This window comes from Biomphalaria glabrata, chromosome 16, assembly GCF_947242115.1.
Source record: "Biomphalaria glabrata chromosome 16, xgBioGlab47.1, whole genome shotgun sequence".
Lineage (NCBI taxonomy): Eukaryota > Metazoa > Mollusca > Gastropoda > Planorbidae > Biomphalaria > Biomphalaria glabrata.
In genome coordinates, this window is record NC_074726.1 from 10,195,765 (window position 1) to 10,219,161 (window position 23,397).

Consider the following 23,397-nt stretch of genomic DNA (forward strand, 5'->3'; position numbering starts at 1 on the left):
TGATACAACTTTATACTAATACAACTTTATACTGATACAACTTTATACTGATACAACTTTACATCTGATACAACTTTATACCAATACACTTTATGCTGATACAATTAGTACTGCTACAACTGAACTTTCGTTCTCTAATTTGACTCTAAACAACTCGTGGACCCGACACTGCTCAAGGACCTGCTACAGCTTAATGACCTAAACTTACTCCATTTTTCCCAATGTATACCTTTTTAAATCGTCTTTTCTGGAATCCTAGAAACTTTGTACCAAATATTTCTATTAGCCAAGATGTTCTCACCGTTTTTCCTGACCTATTTTTCTGATTGGTTAATTATAATTAACGCGTGTTTACTCAGTGAACTTCCTTTGACCTGACCCTTTTCTATAATAAGGTAGAATGAGGTCACATTATCGATTCGTGCAATTTGAACAGTGCATTTTTGCAGATTCAAAAACTGCAAGAAATCACTTGGCGGATGGAACTCCGCCATCCCATCCCTAAGCAGCTGCAAAGGCTTGACCTTGGCAAGGGTGCCGATAACTATATTCCTACTTAAGGGGCCTCCTTAAACACATTTCACAGGGCTCAACATTTGGAAAGTCTGGACCTGACGTTGTATGCTTTATGTTTTGAATGTTTAATGTTTTACATGTTCTGGCTGTTCCTTCAGAGTTGTAGATAATCCACATCCTAGCCCAAACTTTATGCAGAACGACTGGGGTTACATCGGGCAGGATATGAAGACCATCTAGATGACAGTCCACAGCGTGCATACCGCACCACCAGGTAGTTTCATTATAAGCTTGTATCATTATCAACTCACTTTGTCTGTCTCTCTGGTAAAAAATTTGTACACGTTATTTCTCCCACACACCCAATCTCGGATCAAGCGGAAATTTTGCGCAATTATTATTTTTTACCTGATAAAAACAAGAATCAATAAAAAAAAATTAACTAATTAGTAAATTAACTATTATTTCGAACAAGTGAAAACATTACAATTGACTGATGTGGTGGTATAGCCTATGTTGAATTAGTCCCATTTACACTTTGTTGAGAGCAAAGTTTGAAACTTACAATAGATAACTATAAAATCTTCTATTTTCATAGATACATTTTTCGGCACAAAGACTACCATAATAACTGGAAGAAGCCTCAGCCCTCAGTTCATATTCAGGTCGTTCAACTTTTTTTTTATAAATGCATTTAAAAAGCGATCACAGTAACATTAACTTAACTAACCCCTTCTTTCTCCCCCACCAATCTCTTCCCAACTGGTCCAGAAAAGTGATAGGCCTATGATTATAGAGTATTGAGAAAGATGAAAGCACGAAATTGCGCTAAACAAAATACAATTGGTAAAAAATATTTGTAATGTAATTACATGACTGATTCAAACTAAATGATAAAACTACGCTTAAAATATAATCTTGTTTTTTTCGAAGTTCTTTTATATTTTTCTTGTTTTTACTTCCTTTTCTTTCCAGGGCTTGAAAATTAACTTTAAATCTTATAAATTACAGACGTTTCTTTTTAACAGAAGATAATTACGTCCACCTCGTAGCTAGTACGTGTTAATCTAGTCGTGCATGTTGAGGCATAAACTCTGGGTTAGGTCATTGGTTTCGCTGGCTGATTCAGGCAACCTGTTCCAGGTTCTAAAGGTAATCACTAAAGTAACACTTGTACTAATTTGTCCTAGCATGCGGAGCAAGAAATACTCAAAGTAAAATAAAAAAAAAATAGAAACTATTCTAGCCTAGAGGAGTAATTACATTCACATCGGATTATCACGTTCTAACAAGACCCTAATGTAATTTAATGGACATGGCATTGTTTAAGGGGCCAAAGTTAGCTACTCAAGTGATTCACCTATTTACTAGTTACTTATTTTTGCTATCGCGAGGGTTTGTTGGGCTCGTTGAAGAGTTCCTCAGTAAATGTGTGTATTGATTGAATTGATTTAATCTCCAAAGCCATATAGCTATCGCTTACAATGAAATAAAACAGAATTTAATTTAAAAAAATAAAATCAAATGCATAATGTAAAAGTTAAAAAAATAATAATAATAAAATACAAGGGAAAAAAAACAACAATGAAAAATATTTTAAAAAATGACCCTTGCTTTCTCACTACTTGCTGACATGACTTCAAATCTAAAATTAGCATCGAATTCGTCTTCCAATCGTAAAAATGCTAAGTTTAGAATATGACTCATAGGCCCACAAGGTGTGTGACGTCCTTGTTTATTTATAGCACGGAACTATTTGAGATCACTACGACTAAAGTAACACTAAAAATTGATAAGTAATTAGGGGTGGATGTTTATTTAGTGTAAAATAATATAAATATTGTAGCATGGGCGTAGCCAGGATTTTTTTTTTGGGGGGGGGGGGAGTTGTTGTTTTTTTTTCCAATTCTTTTCTAATGGATATTCATTTTCTAGTGCGATAATTATTATTAGGCCTATTATTATTTTGAGGTAAGAAGTACAACGGACATTTTTTTTTCTGGAGTTAGTGGAATAAAAGGAGGCACGAGGACTGAATGGCAAAGTGCTTGGCTTCCTAACCGGAGGATCCCGGATTGGAATTCTGGTGAAGACTGTTTTTTTAATTTCGGGATCTTTGGGGTGCCTCTTGAGTTTACTCAGCTCCATAAATCGCAAGGCCTGAAATGGGAAACTTTTCTTTTTACTTTTAGAGGAATTAAAGCAGATAGCCCTGCGTTTCCAGTTAGAGGTTTGGAAGAACGCTAAATGTTCCCCCAAGTGGAATCCATAGTTTTGTTTTTTTCTCTGTTTTTGGAACTTTAAAAAAATGCATTTCCTGATGCTTCTACAGCGCAAGCTCATGCTAGTCTTCTAACAAAAAGTGCACGTTATTAATGTGTGAAATGGTAGAAATTCCATTGGAGTTTTGTGACTACTGTAGATTAGATTTAATTGTAATGATAACATGAACCTTATCCTCCTCCTTGGCTTCGCTCATGGAATTCGGTAACTGCATTATAATTTTGCTATACCTTTTTATTTTTTTTTTAGAGAGGGGGGGGGGGAGAAGTTGAACCTGTAAATTTCCCACTGGTTACGCTCATGGAATTTAGGGACTTTTAAACTGGATTTAGTTTGTTTCAGTCTCTTGCTTGATGTCTCGTAGATTTACTTTATTAGTGGAGCCCTGCGACTGATAAGAAAACAGATCAGTGTATACGATACAGCTTTTCCCACCATAATTGAAAAGTTGTTTTTATTCTATTAATAGCCACATTCTACTGTATATATTTTATTTTAGCAATAGTTAGAAGACAATAATTGAATAGGCCTACAAACTTTAAACATACAATATTTTGTAAGGGAGACTACCGAAGTAAAAACAATTTTGAAATTAATTTGCTAATCACTTCCCTTAACAATGTTATCGCATCTATAAGCGCTTCATTCACAAGATTTTGAAGCTGTCACGTTATTAATTTATGCATTTCAGTTGGTTGTTTCAAAGTGGGCCAATTAAATTCATGACTTTTTTTTGGCGAACTTTATCAGTTGAGCCATGGTTGAGCATTCCATTTATTCAAATACTTGATGTTTATTAAATTTTACCGTATTTGTAGTTTCCACGTAAAATAATAAAAGAAAACAAAAAAAAAAAAACAGCCTGCCCTTATCGTAGTTAGGACTTTACCTCTAATCTGTGGGTAGTTTATTAAAAGCAAAGCACCGACAGATTAAAAGTTAAATGAGGTACATCAAGTTTAGACTCAATACTACAAAAAGTCTAACATCACTTACTTTATTCTATTTCAGACTTTCTTACATGGCGGAAATAATGTAGATGGCAAATATTTTGGTGTATCCGGTGTAATAACTACCATCCTTGATCTTCTATATTTTTAAAAAGTTTAATGATGATCTTTTGTTAGTAACTTTTAGTTAGTTGAAAACTTTGAAGTTCTCTTTAGAGTCATTGACTTTGTTTCGTTAAAATCTACAATCGTCTACTTTTACTTATACTGGGGATTATTACAAGTTATTGAAACTTTGAAGTTCTCTTTAGAGTCTTCTCTTTAGAGTCCTTGACTTTGTTTCGTTAAAATCTACAATAGTATATTTTTACTTATATTACAAGTTATGTTAATCACAGTCATCTACTTTTTGTTTATTACATTTTAATTTTTAAGATCGCAGCAACATAGAAAAAGAAGAGAAAGCAGATTGGGAGACATTTTGAAATAGATACAATAATAATATGCACTGTGTAAAGATGCCCAGAGGCGTGGTGGCTGAGCGGTAAAGCGTTTGGCTTCCGAACCGGGGTCCGAATCCTGGGATTTTTAATTTCGGGATTTTCGGGCGCCTCTGAGTCCTCCCAGATCTAATGGATACCTGACCTTAGTTAAGGAAAAGTAAAAGGCGGTTGATCGTTGTGCTGGCCACATGACACCCTCGTTAACCGTAGGCCACAGAAACAAATGACCTTTACATCATCTGACCTATAGACCACAAGGTCTGAAACGGTAACATTTACTTTAAAAAATAACTATTGCCAACTAAATATTTTAAGAGAACCTTTTGATCTTCGTATCACTCTGTTTTATTTACTTTATTTAACTAGTTGCCCTTTTGTTAAAAAAAAACTTTTTACTTGGAACACTTTTAAAAACAAATTCTTTAGAGTCTAGTACAACTTGACAGCGTATAGCTTGCTCAATGCGATATAGGCCTACTCCAATTCTTTTTTGTTGACCAGTGGGGGTACCTGGAGAAGTTTTCAGTGCTGCCTCTAGGCGCTCAGCAAGTACAAGTACAAGTAGGATTTTGAATGGCACTAGGAAAGAATAGAAACTTATAGAAATTTGCCACAGCGTATGTAATAAGAAAAGTGTTTTCTGAGTATTTTATTTGGGGTCCAAAGAGAGATGAAAATTATATACAATGAACTCTCTCTCTCCTGACTGACTATACCATCGTTGATTTGACCCCATTAAATTAACTTAATTTTTGAGTTTGTAAACTTTAATTTGGTTTAATAAAAAGAGGGGCCCTACGTTTATCTACACCAATCATAACATTTTCTGATTAAAAGAAAACCATTATTGAAGTTAAATCGTAAAAGGTAGTGAAGTTTAACCGATCGGATAGTTTTCAATAACAATCAACTCGCCATTGTGTCTTTTTTATGTCTATTACGTACTATTCTATGTCCACCTAAACCAGGGGTTTGAAGACATTCGTCACTGGATATTAAAGTCTTTGGCGCGTGGACATACTCAGATCCCAATCACAGATGAATCTATACTAATTTACTTATACAGGATCGGCCTATTGAAATATACAGAAACAAAAAAACCTTAAACCAACGTTTCATCAAGGATACCACAGATTCCGGTTCTAAAAATAGTCCCGTTTTCTATTCTGCATTATGGGTAGGGCCAACTGTAGGCCTTCAGAACTTGTTGACTGCTTTCCCGTATTCTTATTTGGTAGAACGTGAAATCATTGCCCTAATTAACCTCAACACAAATAAGAGGAAACAGACTAGAAATTTGTGCTCATGGAGATTAGCGGTTACTACTTAGAAACATTAATCTGGACGTACATATAATCACAAATCTCATCCATACCACCCAAACCACCTATTTTTATCATTATATTTTAAACAAAATTATAATCTCAATAAACACTACTCTTATAGTTATATTTTACATTTGTAACTTATTTACTATGCATTTGTGTAGCTTTCTTTTTTTACTTAGGGATCCGTGAGCACGTTTTGACTGTGTAAATGGGTCCACGTGTCAGAAAAGTTTGATGTTGTGCTCTTCCGCGGTGATGAGTACTTGAAATAGGAACACATCCAACTGAGGTAACTCCGAACTCAATGCTGAACATGAACACCGAGGAAAGGTCAACAATCGATAAATGGAGTCGACGCTAGTGTTAAACAATAAACACTTTAAATACTTAAGAAGGGATCCGTCGAATGCCTTTTCGTAAAGCTGCATATCTACTACTGGTGATTCCTATGTTCTACACAAAGCGTCTTGTTTATAGCGTAACTTAGAGAGTTCTTGTTTTTTAAAGATCTGTCACCTCACTTGTCACTAAGTAAAACTTTTCCCTTATTCCCGAAACAAATACTAAATTCTAATCATGTCATGACATTGAGAACCTCTGATCTGCCCATAGGAAAGTGCTATCCTTAAACAACAAAAGCGGGACATCTAGACGTTTCTGTTATTATGTTATAGTCAAGGTTTTCTTACACACAGTTGATCCGAGCTTAAAATGCTGTTGCTCAGTGCAAACAGACAAAGAAGACCTCGTCATAACGAATTCAGAGGACTCCACTTCTGTTGCTATGGGCATCCAAGAGATTTCCTACCTACCGATCTGCAGAAATGCATTTTAAAAATGTCGCTGGACACCTTCTACCTTTAAGATCTTTTACGGTCATATACTATTGCATGGAATATAATCAACAACAATACACATGTATACAAAGTAACCAAATTTATTATTTGTTTGTTTGGTTGTACAATGAACATGCACACTTTCTTTTCAAACACGTAATCAACATCGTAAATTGAATAAAACAATTTAATTTTATAGATCATTGCAATAGTCAATCATTTTCACGCGATACAGGCCATAGACTATATGACTATATATATAGTCTATGATACAGGCACACAAGATAATTTTATCCGTAATTGTATCGTATTACAAGAACTCCATTTCTCAATATTAAAAGCAACAACGATTTTCAGTTGTGTAACTAATATGGGGCCTACTGCAACTTGAGCTCAAATGCAAGACACTAAGATGACATTAATTAACGTATATTCAAAATTATTCTTATGGAAACTTATTCCACAGAGCTCTTCAAAATCTGTTAATTATTTTTTTAAAGCGTTTTAAATAATTAATGCAAACTTGGGGCCAATAGACTCTTCATCAACTCTTTTCTGGCTAGTCTTCTCATCATGTGTAATCTGAAGATGTTGAACATGAAAGTAAGCTGTGACAGCTTCATCATGCCAGGGTTCGAGGGGTCAGAAAGCACTGCATCACGGGCCAGGTATGGGAAGAGGATCCCTTGCAGGGGCGGACTGGATGTCAAAATCGGTCCAGGCATTCCTATACAGTACAGCCCATAAATTGTATATCATATGATGGGACTTCAATAATAGACCCATCTGATCTCAATATCATTATGTTATTTTTTTATAATGTAACGATAACTGTATGTATGCTCTATATCTTTATAAGAAATATAGGCCTTATGTTGCTTTTTAATCGTTATGTTTGTAGGCCCTAAAGGATGAAGCCTACTAATAGCACTGTCTACGGATGTAGGCTATTACAATATTTTTGAAAATGTGTTAGATTAAATTAGTATTACACTGTAGTCTGTAAAAGATGTTTTTAACATGACGCTCATATAGCCCCTTATATATGAGAATATTATAAAACCTTTAACAATTTAATGCGTGCCATAGTGGCATTCATGAGGCCCTTTAGGCCCATTTGAGTATCGGCCATTTGCCCAAATGCCCACATATCCAGTCCGCCCCTGTTCCCTTGATTGTAATCGCACTTCTGTAGTATCTAGATAAACAGCAATTCCGTGAGTTACCCAACCCAATTTCTGAATAGTCTCAACCAAGGGCGGACTGTGTGTCAACATCGGCCCGGGAATTTCTATACAATCAGGCCCGTAAATTGCAAATCATATGATGGGTATCCAATTCTAGGCCTACCTGTCATCAAAATCGTTCTATTGAGTCGGGGCATCGATAGCTACACATGCATACAGTAATCTCTATATTCTTGATAGGAAGAGTATGTTGCTTTTTAATCGGCAAGTGTGTAGCCCCTAAAAAGATGACTTCTTCTAGATCTAGTATCACTTTCTACGGATGTAGGCTATTACAATATTTCTGAAAATTTGTTAGATTACACTGTATAGAGATTTTTTTAACACGACGCACAGAGGGCTCATTTATAAGAAAATATTATAAAACCTTTAAAAATTTAATACATAGTGGCATCTATGTGGCCCTTTCAGTGACCCAAACGGCCCATTTGGGTAGCAGCCCACCGGGCATTTGCCTTAATGCCCATATAGCCAGTCCGCCCTGGTCTCAACTAAGGGAAGTAACAGCGGTTTTGTGCTAACTACCTATTGTGCATAGTAGTCTACCCTCGTCTATCGTTGTTCACAGTTTTTGGCATAGCTTCATCTTAATAATTGCCTACCAAGGCATAATGTCGATTGTCCAGATCTACCAGTCAATAATAAGACCTTCCTATAACTAGCTGCCTGGTCGTGCGGTATGCGCGCTGGACTGCCGTTCGGACTTGTCGATGGTCCCGGGTTCATACATTGCCCGCTCCCATCCCCGTCGTCCTGCGGGAGGTATGGTCTAGGAAGTAAATTATCTTCAACTCGGAAGGAACATCCGAACCATGTAAAACATTTTGCAAACATTTTTTACAACTATTTATAGTTTAAGGTGTTGTTTTGTTTTACAAACCTATTCCTAGCGTTAATTTAATAAAAAGGAAACTAAACTTTAAAATGTTGTTTTAGACGAATTGTAAGCTAATAAGTAGTCTATAATTAAGTTTGCTCAAAATTTCCGCTAATTAAATTATAAAAGCAGCTAATGCAATGGAGACTACTTAATAAAGCAGAGTTTAGTCCTACTTTTGTTTTGGAATTTGGAGACATCTGTAGAAACAACACAATCTAGATGTCAACGACAAATTGAAAAAAAAAAACGTGAACTCTATTGAAAACAAATCTATTTAAATCGAAAATCAAATGTGAAGGGATCGAATCGACCGGAGAACCAATTTAAAATTACTAAGCGCTGTGTTGTAGAAGAAATAAACAAAATAAAAAGAACAGTCTATGTTGACAGGTCACCTCTAAAGAATGTCATAGAACAGTGGAGCAAAATTGTATAACAAAGGTAGGCGACCTAAAGGCATACGACAAATACGATGGATTAATGATGTAGAGGCAGATCTATAACATCTTGGGGGTTCGGGCATGGAGACGAAAGGCTTAGAAAAGATCTAAGTGGAGAGATGTGTTGAGGCAGACCCGAGCCCTCCATTAACTGTATCGCCCCTGAGATGGATTTTACGTTGAAGAAAAAAAAAAGAAGGTAGAAGAGTGACTGCAAATGTTGAGGGGAAGAGTTGAGGGCTTGATGCAGTACTCATAAAAATAAATAGGTATATTTGTATATTTGTACAATTAACTTGGTAAAAACAAGTACCTGGTGGAAAAGAAAAAAAAAAACCAACGACTAACAATGAGCTCACAAAATGAAGACTTCACCTTTGCTAATAGTTCAAAACTTAAAAGGATTGCAAGAATTATAAAAAAAAAGCAATATGTGCTCCTTCTAACTACCATAGAATATAAAAGTGTATGAAACATTTAACTATCATTCATTGAGTCTGTGTAATCTATATCCGACAATCATTCATTGAGTCTGTGTAATCTATATTCGACAATCATTCATTGAGTCTGTGTAACCTATATTCGACAATCATTCATTGAGTTAATGCAAGCTACATTCAACAATCATTCAAGCTACATTTGACAATCATCCATTTCGACTCTATGTGTTCGAGGCCGAGATAGCCGTTTCCGCAGTTTAAAAGTTGTTTACAATCAAAGTTGCAAATTACAACGACACCAGTGCTTTCTGTCATTGTGTCCTAATCATGACTAGTACAGCTAGAATTAAGTCAGAATACTCGGTCTCAAATTCATTCGACCGAGACCAATCGTCACGGAAGGCCTGAACACTGGCCAGCAACGTCATAACCTGTTGGCACTTTAAACCAATAGCTCTTTGCCATGTCACAGGTCTGTACGATGTAGCAACGAGATACTGGTCGAAACTGCCCGCAGGCTGTGACGTTGCAGGTCAGTGTTGAGGCCTTCTATAACTAATGGTCTTGATTCGGCAATCACCCATTGAGACAGAGCAAGAATAATTTACCAATAATTCATTAAGGCATAGCTTAATTTAAACTTAATTTAAAATAATCATGAAATTAACCAATGCAAATAACATCTAAAACTTACATCCACAAAGTAACATTTAGCACTATAAGTTACAGTTTAGCTGCGACAAGTAACACACCGCATAACAAAGTTTTCTTCGACATACGCGACGAACATGTAAAAAAATAAAAACCTTGAATTTCCTCAATTTACTTGCACTTAGCCTACAACAATGCAAATATAGGCTCTCATGAGTTAGAATCCATCATATTTCTACAAAAGGCACAAGTTGGCTTTACATGGTCAAACTGAAAGATGAAATAGACTAATTAATATATTCTACCTTCACATCGATAATGTCAAGTAAACATTTGCATTTTGCTAAATGTTTTAAAATCATTTTGTAAATATTTCAAACTGTCTTGACTCAGGTCAGTCGTTCTAATTTATAAATAAATTTCATGCTTTGCTGCAAAGAGATCTTTTCAAAGCTTGTCTGTCGGCAAAGTTTTTTTCGGAATAGTCCGAAATCAACGTATATCTACAACCATTATAATGTGGAAATAAGAATGCTAATCGCATTTCATCATAGCTTTATGAAAATGGCCATGCTTTACAATCAAGATAGATGTCATCAACGTACTATTTGCAGACGGTGACCCATTCTGTGTACGTACAAGTCTGACACTCAACGTAGCAACACCAGTGGAATTTACAATGGCAACGTTCGGAGCGTTTGACTTTAAGAGTATTGTAGCCCCGCCCACAGCACAGAGTGTCACAGTTGTCTATACCGGTACTACTTTTATTGCAGTCTCTGCCGGTAGTGCCAGGAGAGTCTAAGTTGGGATTCTCCTCACAGTAGTTTGGTGATTTCTCATAGAAAAGTAGTTCCATCTTTTGAGGTTTTTGACCGTTGCTCTTGAAAAGTCTTGTCTTGGCCGTATTGCTAATATCAACCTATAAATGGATTTAAAAAAAATTAAAAGTTTGATTCAAGATTAGGATTAGGCATAGACTAGTTAGCTTAAACATTTTCTTATTTTTTATAGAATCATGGTACTTTGGTGCAGTGGCGTAACTAAGGGGGGGGGGGATGGGGGGGGGGAGAATTTTAAAATCCCCCCGGGCCCCCACCTAGGGGGGCCCCCAAATGGGTGTCCGAAATTTATTTGTAAATACATAAATTAATATATTTTGATTGACAAATAGTGTCAACGGGTGTCTTTTTTTTATCAACATTTATGGATTAAATTTATCACAAAGACTAAACCTAGATATTGTAAAAATATTTTTGCCGCAGAGATCAATTTTTTAAGATGTAAGAATTTTTCCATTTTAAACTTTGTTGCCACGAATAAAACTGCATGATATAGGCCTACAGCGAATTCCAGGTATCTTGTTACCTTTACTAATAATAGATCTAAATGGCGAGTATTATATGGCTACACTAATTAACCTTGAAGCAAAATTTACAGAATCGAGTATAACTAAAAGTTATTCTTAACAATGCTAAAATTGTCCGTTATTCGGGTTTGGCGTCTATAATTTCAGAATTAAACTTCACACTCGAGTTATTACCCCTTTATTCATCTTTCCTCAATCCAATGGAAACTCTCTCTTTTTATTTACATCTAATGATCTAATCCTTTTGCTTTCGCACAAAACATAAACAAAAAATAATGACGTAATATCATATAATATTAATACATCCTTCGTATTGAAGTTATTATCACACCCTTCCTTTTAAAGTTCTTAATAGTGATATCTACTAGCAGGGCCGGCCCTAGCATTTGCGGGGCCCTATGCGAAACGGATCGCGAGGGGCCTAGTCTGGGTAGGGATAAGCATAATGTCAAAATTATTTTTTTTTTATTAGAAAATAGGCCTACTTTCGTCTTTGCAATAAATTTTTATCAAATGAAAGCTCGCAATGCCACTTTTTATTTATTGGCACCCCAAAACGTCAATTTCGTCTATTCTTCAGGAGATTTAAATAAATTCAAAAAAAGTTCAGGACTTTATCGTATATTTTGCCTTTTCATGAGATTTCCTGGAGGCCCTGAAAAATCAGGAGGTCGCGAAAACCCTGTTATTTTATATACGTTATAATTGTTTAATTTAATAATGTACACTTGGAATTAGCGCGGGGCCTACTAGGAACTTTAACAATTCGTCCACTTCTGGTTGTCTTGACTGAACAAGTTCTCTAGACGTTGGTCTATAACTGTCTGTTTCGTTTGTTGCAACAGTTTGCAGTTCATTGTCTTTATCGGTATCATAGTACCCAGAGATGTCTTCATCGAAACTCGAAACTTCTGTATGTTTTTCCATTGTTTGTCTTCATGATGTAAGATCTGGGTGCTGAATTTTTTTATGACAACTGCTTTCTGCCATGTTGACCTAGACGAACTCTCCGACAGAATAATCTTCAGGTAGTCTTGCTTTTGCATCGTATTTCACTTAGCTTTTCATCTGTCATTCGTTGAGTAATGTCTCTGCATTTTCAGCTACCAATGGTTTCAATAGTTTGTGATCAGTTGGAATGATTCCCTGAGTCTTCTACTCGTCAGCAGTTGTGATGGTGAATACGGCAGTCCACTTATCGGAGTATTTGTATACTCGAGCATAACGAGATATGGATCTTTCCCACTTTTGTATGCTCTGAATCCTTTTGCTTTCGCACAAAACATAAACAACCAACAATGACGTAATGCCATATAATATTAGCACAGAATCTTCTTCATGCAGTGGAAAATTAAGAATTTTTTGCCTATCTGGAATTCTGGTCAAAGCTCCTGTGCCCAATTAATATAGTTCGGAAGAAACTACAAAAGTCTGGACTGCATATACGGTAATCTGCTAAAGAAATTAGTACCCTTTCATGCTTTCTGCAAAATGATGAGAAACTGACAAAAACCCAATCCATCGAAAAAGCAAAAGAAGATAGTGAATACTATGGATTCCCTGTAATCAAAACAACCATATGAAAGAAAAGACTTGATGGGAAGTTGAGTTCTAATGTAGGACTGTCAATACAACTGCAATTCAAACGTGTTGCGACCGAAGTGCTGGACAGATTTCATATGGAGATAAAGGGCAGATTCCAAAGGCTGGAAAGAAAATGGATACCTTTGGGTTTCTTCTTGAACCAAGACACCTGTTAGAAGACACGCTTGTGACAAACTATGCTACTTTTCCTGTTTGTATGATGAAATAAATGGAAAATCGCTTTTTCAATGATGTCATTGATGCACGAGAACTTTTCATCAACAAACAGTAATACAATCACCAATAGACATATTGAGGAAACAGGCTTCATATGGGAATTACGTGTGCTCAGACTTTGCAACCTCCTCCGAATACCGCTAACTCAGGCCACTTCCATTACGACATTACGTCATGTGAGAGATCATTCTCAAAGCTCAAGCTCATCAAAAAGTATCTCAGGAGCACAATGACGCAAGAAAGGCTTATCATGGTTTTAATGTCAGTGAAGTCACAAATACTAGAAAGTATCGATGTAGTTGATGTTATAGATGTCTTTGCTGCACAGAATGCACGACGTGAAGCGATATCAATTTAGATTTGTCACTTGTGCATTATTTAACTAATAAACAACGGTATTATTCATTAAAAGAGTCTTGATGATTACTTTTTGTTAAGTTTACTGTTATACTGAACCAATTTGATTTGGGGCTTATATATTTTTGCATTCATTATCTCATGTCATATGTCGAATGTCAAAATGCAAGGGGCCCCCAAAGAGGTCAATCCCCCCGGCCCCCCAAATCCCTAGTTACGCCCCTGCTTTGGTGTGTTGGAAAGCAATTTGAGAATTAAATTATTTTTTTTTACAAACCCGTTACTACAGTGTTGTTTTCTTTCTATTCTAGATGCAGAAATTGAAATATATTGAAGAAAGACTACCTTTCACTAACTGTGCAATGAGGACTTTTTTTTGTTTCTAATTATTCAAAACGGAAGCGCTTGCCCTCCGAAACGAAGAGTCCCGGGTTCAGATCCTGGAGAAAACTGGGATTTTTAATTTCGAGATCTTTAGGGCGCCTCTGAGTCCACCCAGCTCTAAAGGGTACCTGACATTAGTTGGAGAAAAGTCAAAGCGGTTGGATGTTGTGCTGGCCACATGACACACTAGTTAACAGTCAGCAACAGAAACATCAACTGCCTCATAGATGGCAAGGTCTGAAAGGGGATTATGTAATGGTACCTCAGATGATTTTAAGGTCATCTAATTATGTGACCCACGGTTAACGATGGTGTTATATTGTTAGCACAACGACCAAACCGCCTTTAATTTTCCCAACTGATCTCAGAAACCAGTTAGAGTTGGGTGGACTCAGGGGCGTACTACAATTCCAGAAATTCGAAATCCCAGTCTTCATCAAGATTTGGAAGTCAAGCGCTGCAACACTCGATCACCACAGCATTTAAGATAAAACTAAACTATGTGATTACTTGTAACCCGAAATATGCATCTGAAAAAGCACGAAACGACCAAAAAAGCAATTCGACCTTCAAACGCTACCAATCAAGAGCATTCCAGAGCGTTATTTCCGTCTGGGTGTGCTGGTGGCACGTGTGCCAAGGTCGTGTGCCACTTGAAACGTTGAACTCAAGTGTTAAGACAACTTTTTTTTTTCTTTCATTGCCAAAGTTTTACAGAGAAATTTGATTAGTGCAGATCAGAAAAACAACATCCAATATCGAAACTAAACTATTTTGGAAAAAAAAACAACATGCATATTATTTTGTTGGTCGTTGTTTTAATGACATTTACAACTTCAACATCAACAAAAAAAAAGGTGTTTTAGGTTTTGGAAAAAAACAAACTGATAAAAGCAAGTTGTTTTTTTTTTACCTATGTTTTTCCTAGAATAAAAATCAGGCCCACGGAAAGAAATATTAGGGCCCAAGACACCTGGCTACGTATGTGCCCCTTTACCTTTCTCCCCCCATACATGCCCAAAATAACCCCTTAAATACTTATATTAACAGAATAGAAAAAGTGTCCTCCCCCCCTTTTTTTTCCTGTTACGTTCCTCGGACTAGTGTCTTGTTTGTCATACCCTCCCTCCTGCAGCGTGCTTGACTGAATGAGTCTGCACTGTTTGAATCAGATATGAACCACTTAAAATAGAAAAATCATTGATCTTTAGGAACATACAAAAATAATAAACCGCATCTCTAAGAGTTTTTATAAGAAAGCGAGGGAACATCTCTAAGAGTTTTTATAAGAAAGCGAGGGAACATCTCTAAGAGTTTTTATAAGAAAGCGAGGGAACATCTCTAGGAGTCTATATAGGAATACGAAGGAACATCTCTAAGAGTTTTTATAAGAAAGCGAGGGAACATCTCTAGGAGTCTATATAGGAATACGAAGGAACATCTCTAAGAGTTTTTATAAGAAAGCGAGGGAACATCTCTAGGAGTCTATATAGGAATACGAAGGAACATCTCTAAGAGTTTTTATAAGAAAGCGAGGGAACATCTCTAAGAGTCTATATAGGAATATGAGGGAACATCTCTAAGAGTTTTTATAAGAAAGCGAGGGAACATCTCTAAAAGTCTATATAGGAATACGAAGGAACATCTCTAAGAATCTATATAGGAATACAAGGGAACATCTCTAAGAGTCTATATAGGAATACAAGGGAACAACTCTAAGAGTCTATAAAGGAATACGAGGGAACATCTCTAAGAGTGTTTTTTAAGAAAGCGAGGGAACATCTCTAAGAGTCTATATAGGAATACGAGGGAACATCTCTAAGAGTCTATATAGGAATACGAAGGAACATCTCTAAGAGTTTTTATAAGAAAGCGAGGGAACATCTCTAAGAGTCTATATAGGAATACAAGGGAACAACTCTAAGAGTCTATATAGGAATACGAAGGAACATCTCTAAGAGTTTTTATAAGAAAGCGAGGGAACATCTCTAGGAGTCTATATAGGAATACGAAGGAACATCTCTAAGAGTTTTTATAAGAAAGCGAGGGAACATCTCTAGGAGTCTATATAGGAATACGAAGGAACATCTCTAAGAGTTTTTATAAGAAAGCGAGGGAACATCTCTAGGAGTCTATATAGGAATACGAAGGAACATCTCTAAGAGTTTTTATAAGAAAGCGAGGGAACATCTCTAAGAGTCTATATAGGAATATGAGGGAACATCTCTAAGAGTTTTTATAAGAAAGCGAGGGAACATCTCTAAAAGTCTATATAGGAATACGAAGGAACATCTCTAAGAATCTATATAGGAATACAAGGGAACATCTCTAAGAGTCTATATAGGAATACAAGGGAACAACTCTAAGAGTCTATAAAGGAATACGAGGGAACATCTCTAAGAGTGTTTTTTAAGAAAGCGAGGGAACATCTCTAAGAGTCTATATAGGAATACGAGGGAACATCTCTAAGAGTCTATATAGGAATACAAGGGAACATCTCTAAGAGTATATATGAATACAAGGGGACATCTCTAAGAGTCTATATAGGAAATCAAGGGAACATTTTCGGGAGTCTAGTTAGAACAAGCAAGGAGAACATCTATGGGAGTCTATTTAGCAAATCGAGGGAAGTTCTCTGTGAAATTAGTAAAACGAGGGAACATCTTTGAGAGTCTACTTATAAAACCGTGGGAAAATCTTGGGGATAGGTTACCTGTACCTTAGAAGCCAGGTCATACTTTCGCCTGAGCAGGTCCCCCACTTTGCGAAAATCAGGCGCCGCCTTCCAACAGGTCTCCAGCTCACACGACCCGGACATTCCATGACATTTACACTGCTCCCTGACATTCTTGATGACAGCCTGGGGATGAAACAAGATTACTGCTAAAGACTTACAAAGACGAATAACCATCTTATCTTCTTATAGGCTACAGACGTTACTTCAAAAGGCAAGATTGTTACGTCCTACGCGTTTCATGTGTCTATCTAGTCAAGCGTGTTAATCAGTGACTTTAACACTGTTAAGTCGTTGGTTCTCCTGGCTGATTAAGGCAACCCAAGCCAGAAAGAAACATGGTGTTAAAATGTGAAGAGTGTCATGATCTTACAAGGAAGCGAAAGCTAAAAAAATAAACTAAATTGAAGAAATATAAATAAACCAATTCAGCCTCAAAGAAGACGCAGCAAAGTTTGTTCTTGCAGTTCTTTCCCTTGGATTAGTTTTTCTTTAAAAAAAAAAAAAGGTTAAAAAAAATTATGTACCTCATTATATTCTAACTTCTACTTTTGCTTAAAAATTGTCGCTTTCTATGAGTTGTCATGTTTTCCGAAAAATAAAAAGATAAATACATCAGCACCCTTCGTGTAGTTTTCCGCGTTCCAAATTACGCAGAAACGCCGGGAAAATAAAGTGACCTAAATACAAATCTTGCTTGCCGAATAGACACGCACAAAATGTGTAGTACATGTGTATGATTCATTATCTCTAAGAATCTCAGTACTACCGGTAAGTAGTGGATCTCAAATTCCAGAAAAGACCCACCTAAAGTGATAAGTAATTTAAGAATATTGTCATTTAAACTATTATACAGAATGTAACTAATTTGTTTTCAGACTTCTGTACAACTAATGGTTTCTAAGGATAAGAAGTTTGAAAGTTCTGGTCTCAAGGGTAAATTTAAAAAAAAAAAAAAGTTTTCATTTTGAACCGGAAGTAAATTAGGTCATTAGTTAATGAGTGCGATACATCGCCATCTCAATGAGCATATTTCTGTACTTCCTTCTTAATTAAAATATTTATGTTAGTCATTACATTAGGTACGCACTAAAATACATCGAATACACAACAATTAGAAAAACTAGTCTCTTTGGAATTCAAGATCGAAATCTGTGTTATGAAACGTGTGTGCGTTTTTTTTGTAAAATTCTGATGAAACGTTTGAGTAGAAATGTTGGCCTAATGTGTGGACATGTAATGAGAGAGAACTTCTGATGGAAGTCAGCTTGGGGCTGGCAAGGAGAAACAGAAGCACTTGTGTTAATTTTATGTCGAAAGCATTGGTCTTGGGTAGAAAGTTCAAACCTAGTTTTAAATCGTTCGTCACCTTGTTATTTCATCTGTGTTTCCAAATATTTCTACAACAAAATTGAAAGCTGTCAATATCTGTTTAGGTAAAGGGAAGTTTTATTTTGTCAATAAAGAGGTTTTCGAGCTTTCTTCAATATTTGTGTCTAAGTCAAGCTAAGCGCCTAAAAGGTTAGTAGGACTAGCTGTCTGGAGCCAGTATCCAACGAGCACTCCCCATCAACACTATAGTTATGAAAGTTAATTGCTCTACCACTCACCCTTCTTTTCTCAAATTATTTTGAGCTCTGGTCATGAACAAAAAGCAAAAATAAAAAAAAAATACTTAAAAAGAAATCCCAAAGCTTATATAAGGGGAAGAACTCCATATTTACAACTATATATATCAATAATGTAGAATTTATTTTCCTTGATGGTATTAAACATAATAAATAATTATCAATAATTAATTGACTAATTAGTTTTTGTTTATTTTAACAGTCATGTTTTATTAGCTACCACAATTAATTGTGTAAAGTTTGAGCTTGATCAGAGAATGGGTGTGGGAGAAATAACGTGTTCAAAATTTTTACCACAAAATAAAACACACACACACATTCATATATATATTATTTGTAATATATATTTGTAAACAGGAGAGAGCTTTACGAGATGTGCTAGGGGTCATGACTCAGATGTGAAGATCCCCTGCTCTTCACTGACACTCACATGATACTCACATCCCATGTTGCATTAATTTATTCATTATTAGAAACCTGTTTCGGATAAAAAAGTACTGGATCATATTCTGGTTTACCGGAGGGACCTCCCACCCAACCCGGGAAATAGTTGAGAGTGCCACTAATTAATACCAATTATTTACCAATCTCCCCGCTCTGTTGTTGTGAACGTTGATCTGGGAATGTACGTCCGCGGCGGACTCTTTCCTGTCCAGGAACTTCATGGCATACTTGGCGCCGAAATCTATATTGTGGCTGCAGCCGCCCCATTCGAACGTTTTCTCCGAGTCCTCCTCTGCGTGGCGCCCTGATGAAAGTTTTTTTTTAATAAGATGAAAGCAATTAGAGAAATAAAATAATAGAATCTGAGGAAACAGCATAGACTTTATACTTATATATACATATACATTTAGAAAGAAAGAAAAAAATAAAGATGTCAATATAGAGAGAAAGTAATTAAATAAAATTGACAGAAATGTGATACACATCATGTTTTTTGTTTTAATAACAGATTTTTTTGGGGAGCGGGAGATGGCGGAAAAAAAAGACAGTTTAAACCAAAATCACTAAAATAAAAAAAAATTCTTTAAAAAATAAAGCTTACGAAAGAGGAGAACTCTACATTTACAATACCATCTCTCAATACTGTAAGATTTAATTCTTTTTTTCGATCTCAAGCCATACTTATTAATTAACACTAGTAAATTAACTAATTGGTTATTTTATTTTTTTATTGATGCACGTTTTGTTAGGAATAATGAATAATGGTGCAAAGTGTTAACTTGATCTGAGAAAGGGAACTAGGATAAAAAAAAAACGTGTTCAAAATTTGTTCAAGACAGACAGACAGACAGACAGACAGAGCTGATATACGCTTTGTAATAATTAATTTATAAATCACACCTAGTTAACATCTGTTGCGCCCAACTGTTACAACTACTTTCTTACCACATTATATTTATACCCACGCTCCGCCACTGTGGCTCACACTGCTCACCTTTTCTCCCGTGCACGCTCATATCACATCCGCAGGACTTGAGTTTCCCCATGCTGCAGGCCTTGGCTACCTGGTGGGTCACTCCTGCTGATGAAATGGCGTAGGCGAAGGCGGTCTCCCTGTAGCCTGAATCAGATGAAAGTATGGACAGTTGTGTCTGAACGTGATAATCCGTTGGACAGAAAGATGATGATATAGGCGTACTGCATATGGAAGAAGGGGTCTGTCCTCGCGACCAAGCGTGAAAAACAAAACTTTTCCCCTTACAGAGTGTCACAGATTACATTATAGAATTGTTTGTACATTTCACATTTGAAAGAAATATAAGCCCTCGACATGAGCCTCGGGATTTACCCCTCAAATTTAGACACTTGACAGCACGTCAGGATTTACCCAAGGGACGTGATTATGAAGTTTGAAATCTATTGGTTGATTTGAAATTAAACAAAGACATTTTTTTAAAAGAGTTAGCGCCAGAGAATTGGCGAGAGTAAGAAAGTAACGCCAGTCGATAAAATAATTGGTTAGTAGACAGTCACGTTTCTAAGAGCTCTGTTTGAAAAGCCTTTGTAATATGTTTCATGCTCATTGATTTGTAATTTGTAAATTAGCTGTACTTACGTTGTATTTAAATAAAGTTCCAGAGTTTTGTTTTATCAAAGAATCGTTAATTGTGATTCTAGATCGTCATTTTTTTGCAACTATTGAATTCAAGTAAAATCCCCGGCATAACAACACATCGTACCATCTGCATGTTGTTACACAGAGCCTCATGCGGATGAAGAGACGTTCACCACGCCCAACGCCACACGTTTTGATAAATATGAGTTTTCCCACAATTCAAATGTATTGACATGGCCGCCAGTCTTGACATTGTCTCACATCAGCACATCGGGTATTGACTAGGAGTTTCCCGGCGTTTCGCGACATGACCACAATTTGGACTTATGCGAATAATGTACATATATGTTTAGTATTATTAGTATAAATTATTCAAACATGAATTAAGAATACCTATTGATAAACTACATGTGGTAGCCTGTAGTTTGACTTATGAAGAAACTAAAAAAAAAACACTTTAAAGCATTTTGCTAAGCATTTTACCACACCCAACGCCACAAGTTTTGATACATACAAGTTTTACCGTCTCTTCTAAAATGTATTGCTATGTCAGCCAGTAACGAAATTTTCTTTGCATTGTTACAACGAAAACCTCTTATTGTAAGCTACAATAAAAGTTCCAATCACTTGACATACAGCCTACTATAAGTATGAGAAAAATATTTAATTCACAACATTTTTTCTTTTCGACAAAAGGAAGTAACAGGGAGGCGTGGTGACTGAGCGGTAAAGCGCTTGGCTTCTGAACCGGGGTCCCGGGTTCGAATCCTGGTGAAGACTTGGATTTTGAATTTCGGGATCCACTCACCTTTAACGGTTGGCCTCACGACACCCTCGATAACCGTAGGCCACAGAAACATCATCTGCTCAATAGACCAGAAGGTCTGAAAGGGGAACTTAAGTTTTAAAAAGGAAGCAACAAGGGTCTTCTAGCTGCTCTTGCATATGTAGTTTAACAAGTGAATACGCCTTAAGTCAAAAAAGACACTCTACTATGTTTAATCTAGTTTTTTTTTCTCCCTATATTTTTAGTCCTATGCGAGGCCCACACCACTCGGAGGCTCTAGACGGCTGCCTAGTTTGCCTAGTTTGCCTATGCCTAAGGCCGACCCTATTTGCAATCATGAAGCATTACAATAAATGAATAGAATGAGAAATCAACTTCATAAAGAAGGAATCGAATAAAATTGTTTAGAATTTTGTATTATGTTTACATTATTTATTTATAACTTGGACTCATAGACACACGGACGCAAAGGCTTACGGACTTCAAGACTCACGGAATCATAGATTAAAGTCTATAATGAATCTCCACGATGGGACGAAAGCCCTCTTCCTACTATAAAGGACCATATTAAAAACATAAAAAGAAAATCTGATTACAGACCAAAGAGCTCAAGGAAATAGTGAACTGTTTTCTACATACCAATTACCCTAACAATCAGTGGATCAGAGTTTACACGGATGGCTCATCCCATAAAGCCACCACAAATGGAGGAGCTGGAATACTTATCGAATGGCCAGATGGAGGAAAACTAGAAAAACTGGAGAGCTCTCTGACAGTCACAGAGCAGAAAGGGAAGCACTAGCACTAGCTGCTACCATGCTAGCAAATAATCCAAGTTCCCCTCACAGTCAGATTGTTTTTCTAACAGACGCGAAAACAACCCTCCAAAGCTTGCAAAACTCTGATTCCCCTTATATTAAAAACCTCAGAACAGCACTTACAAAGCTCTACAACAACAGCAAAAAAACTGTTATTCAATGGATACCAGCTCACATACAACTAGCAGGAAATGAGAAGGCTGACACACTCGCCAAGAGTGGGAGAACAAACTCACAAGTAAACTCTGCACTCTATCCAGAAGAAATGAAGAAATTAATTGTAGATAAAATAATTGAGAAATGGACGAGCTCTCATCCAAATCATAAGAAAGATGACGCTTACTATAAGCTATCCCGACAAGACCAACGTCTAATCTTTCGACTCAGGACCGGACACAACAGAATGTGACAACACATGTTCCGGAAGCTCAAAATTGGAACCAGTGAAATCTGCCCATGTGGAGTATCACCAGAAAATGCCGACCACGTCCTCCAAAACTGCTCTCTCTACCAAGAGGCCCGTATAAGACATTGGCCCCAAATCACCCCAATAGAAAGAAAACTATATGGAGAGCTCCATTATTTGGAAACCACTGCACAGTTCATCTCATCATTGGTCTAGTCATATGAACACTCCAACATAACAATGAGAACGATGAAGAAGAAGAATAGATTCAAGTAAGCCCAGATTCGCGAACACAAAGAGTTCATAGATTCATGAAGTCCTAGACTCAGGGACTCAAAGAGTTAGTCTTACCTTTAGTCAGAATGGGACTCGTGTGAGGATTTTTGTTCTTTTTTTCTAGGGCCGAGCAGTTCCACCTATGTGTTCGCAATTGGTACTGGCACTCGTGGATTGCTATTTGGACCCCCTGGATGGCTGAGGCGGTGACGTCAGGGTACTTCCGGCACAGGTTGTACTGCTGGGAACGTAGCTCTGGGAAGGTTTTGCAAACTGTGTTGGGATCCAGCACTGGGTCCTTCTTAATGTTCAGGCGGAGAATGTTATTGGTTGTAAACCTGGTGATGACAAGACTTTTTAAAAAATAAAAATAGACTTCATACAAATTCTAAATGCTGACACCAAACTAATCGCACTTATTCTTGAGAAATCTATAAAGATTCGTGGTATGTCTAGCTGCGATGGGTCGGAAACTTATCCCGCATAGAAGACGACCGCATGCCGAAGGCGATCTTCTTTGGAGAGCTTAAAGGAGGACGGCGTGAAAGAGATGCCTCCTCCCCCCTTTTAAGCTCTATAAAGATCAACTCCGGAGCATTTGATGCTAGATGAAAGTAGCTGGCAGCATATTGCCTCTGAAAGAAAATTGGAGAGCTGTCACAAAGGCCGCGGTACACATATTTA

At 36.7% G+C, this 23,397-nt stretch overlaps 1 protein-coding gene across 2 annotated transcripts in view; it reads right to left on the reverse strand.

Annotated features, from left to right (window-relative positions):
- Positions 1-6,536: 6,536 nt before the first annotated feature.
- The window catches only part of LOC106057261 (protein Wnt-10a-like), a 41,633-nt gene continuing 24,772 nt past the window's right edge, over positions 6,537-23,397 (reverse strand). Inside the window, exons 3-7 of one of the 2 annotated variants that reach the window (XM_056014696.1) lie at positions 22,789-23,051; positions 19,806-19,931; positions 18,952-19,115; positions 16,725-16,865; positions 6,537-10,996 (exon numbers count right to left, since the gene is read on the reverse strand). In XM_056014696.1, the coding sequence (XP_055870671.1) occupies positions 10,679-10,996; positions 16,725-16,865; positions 18,952-19,115; positions 19,806-19,931; positions 22,789-23,051 (1,012 nt within the window). In that variant the 3' untranslated portion in view covers positions 6,537-10,678. Of the gene's footprint in view, positions 10,997-16,718; positions 16,866-18,951; positions 19,116-19,805; positions 19,932-22,788; positions 23,052-23,397 lie in introns of both variants that reach the window. The other variant, XM_056014694.1, reaches the window with a different exon arrangement.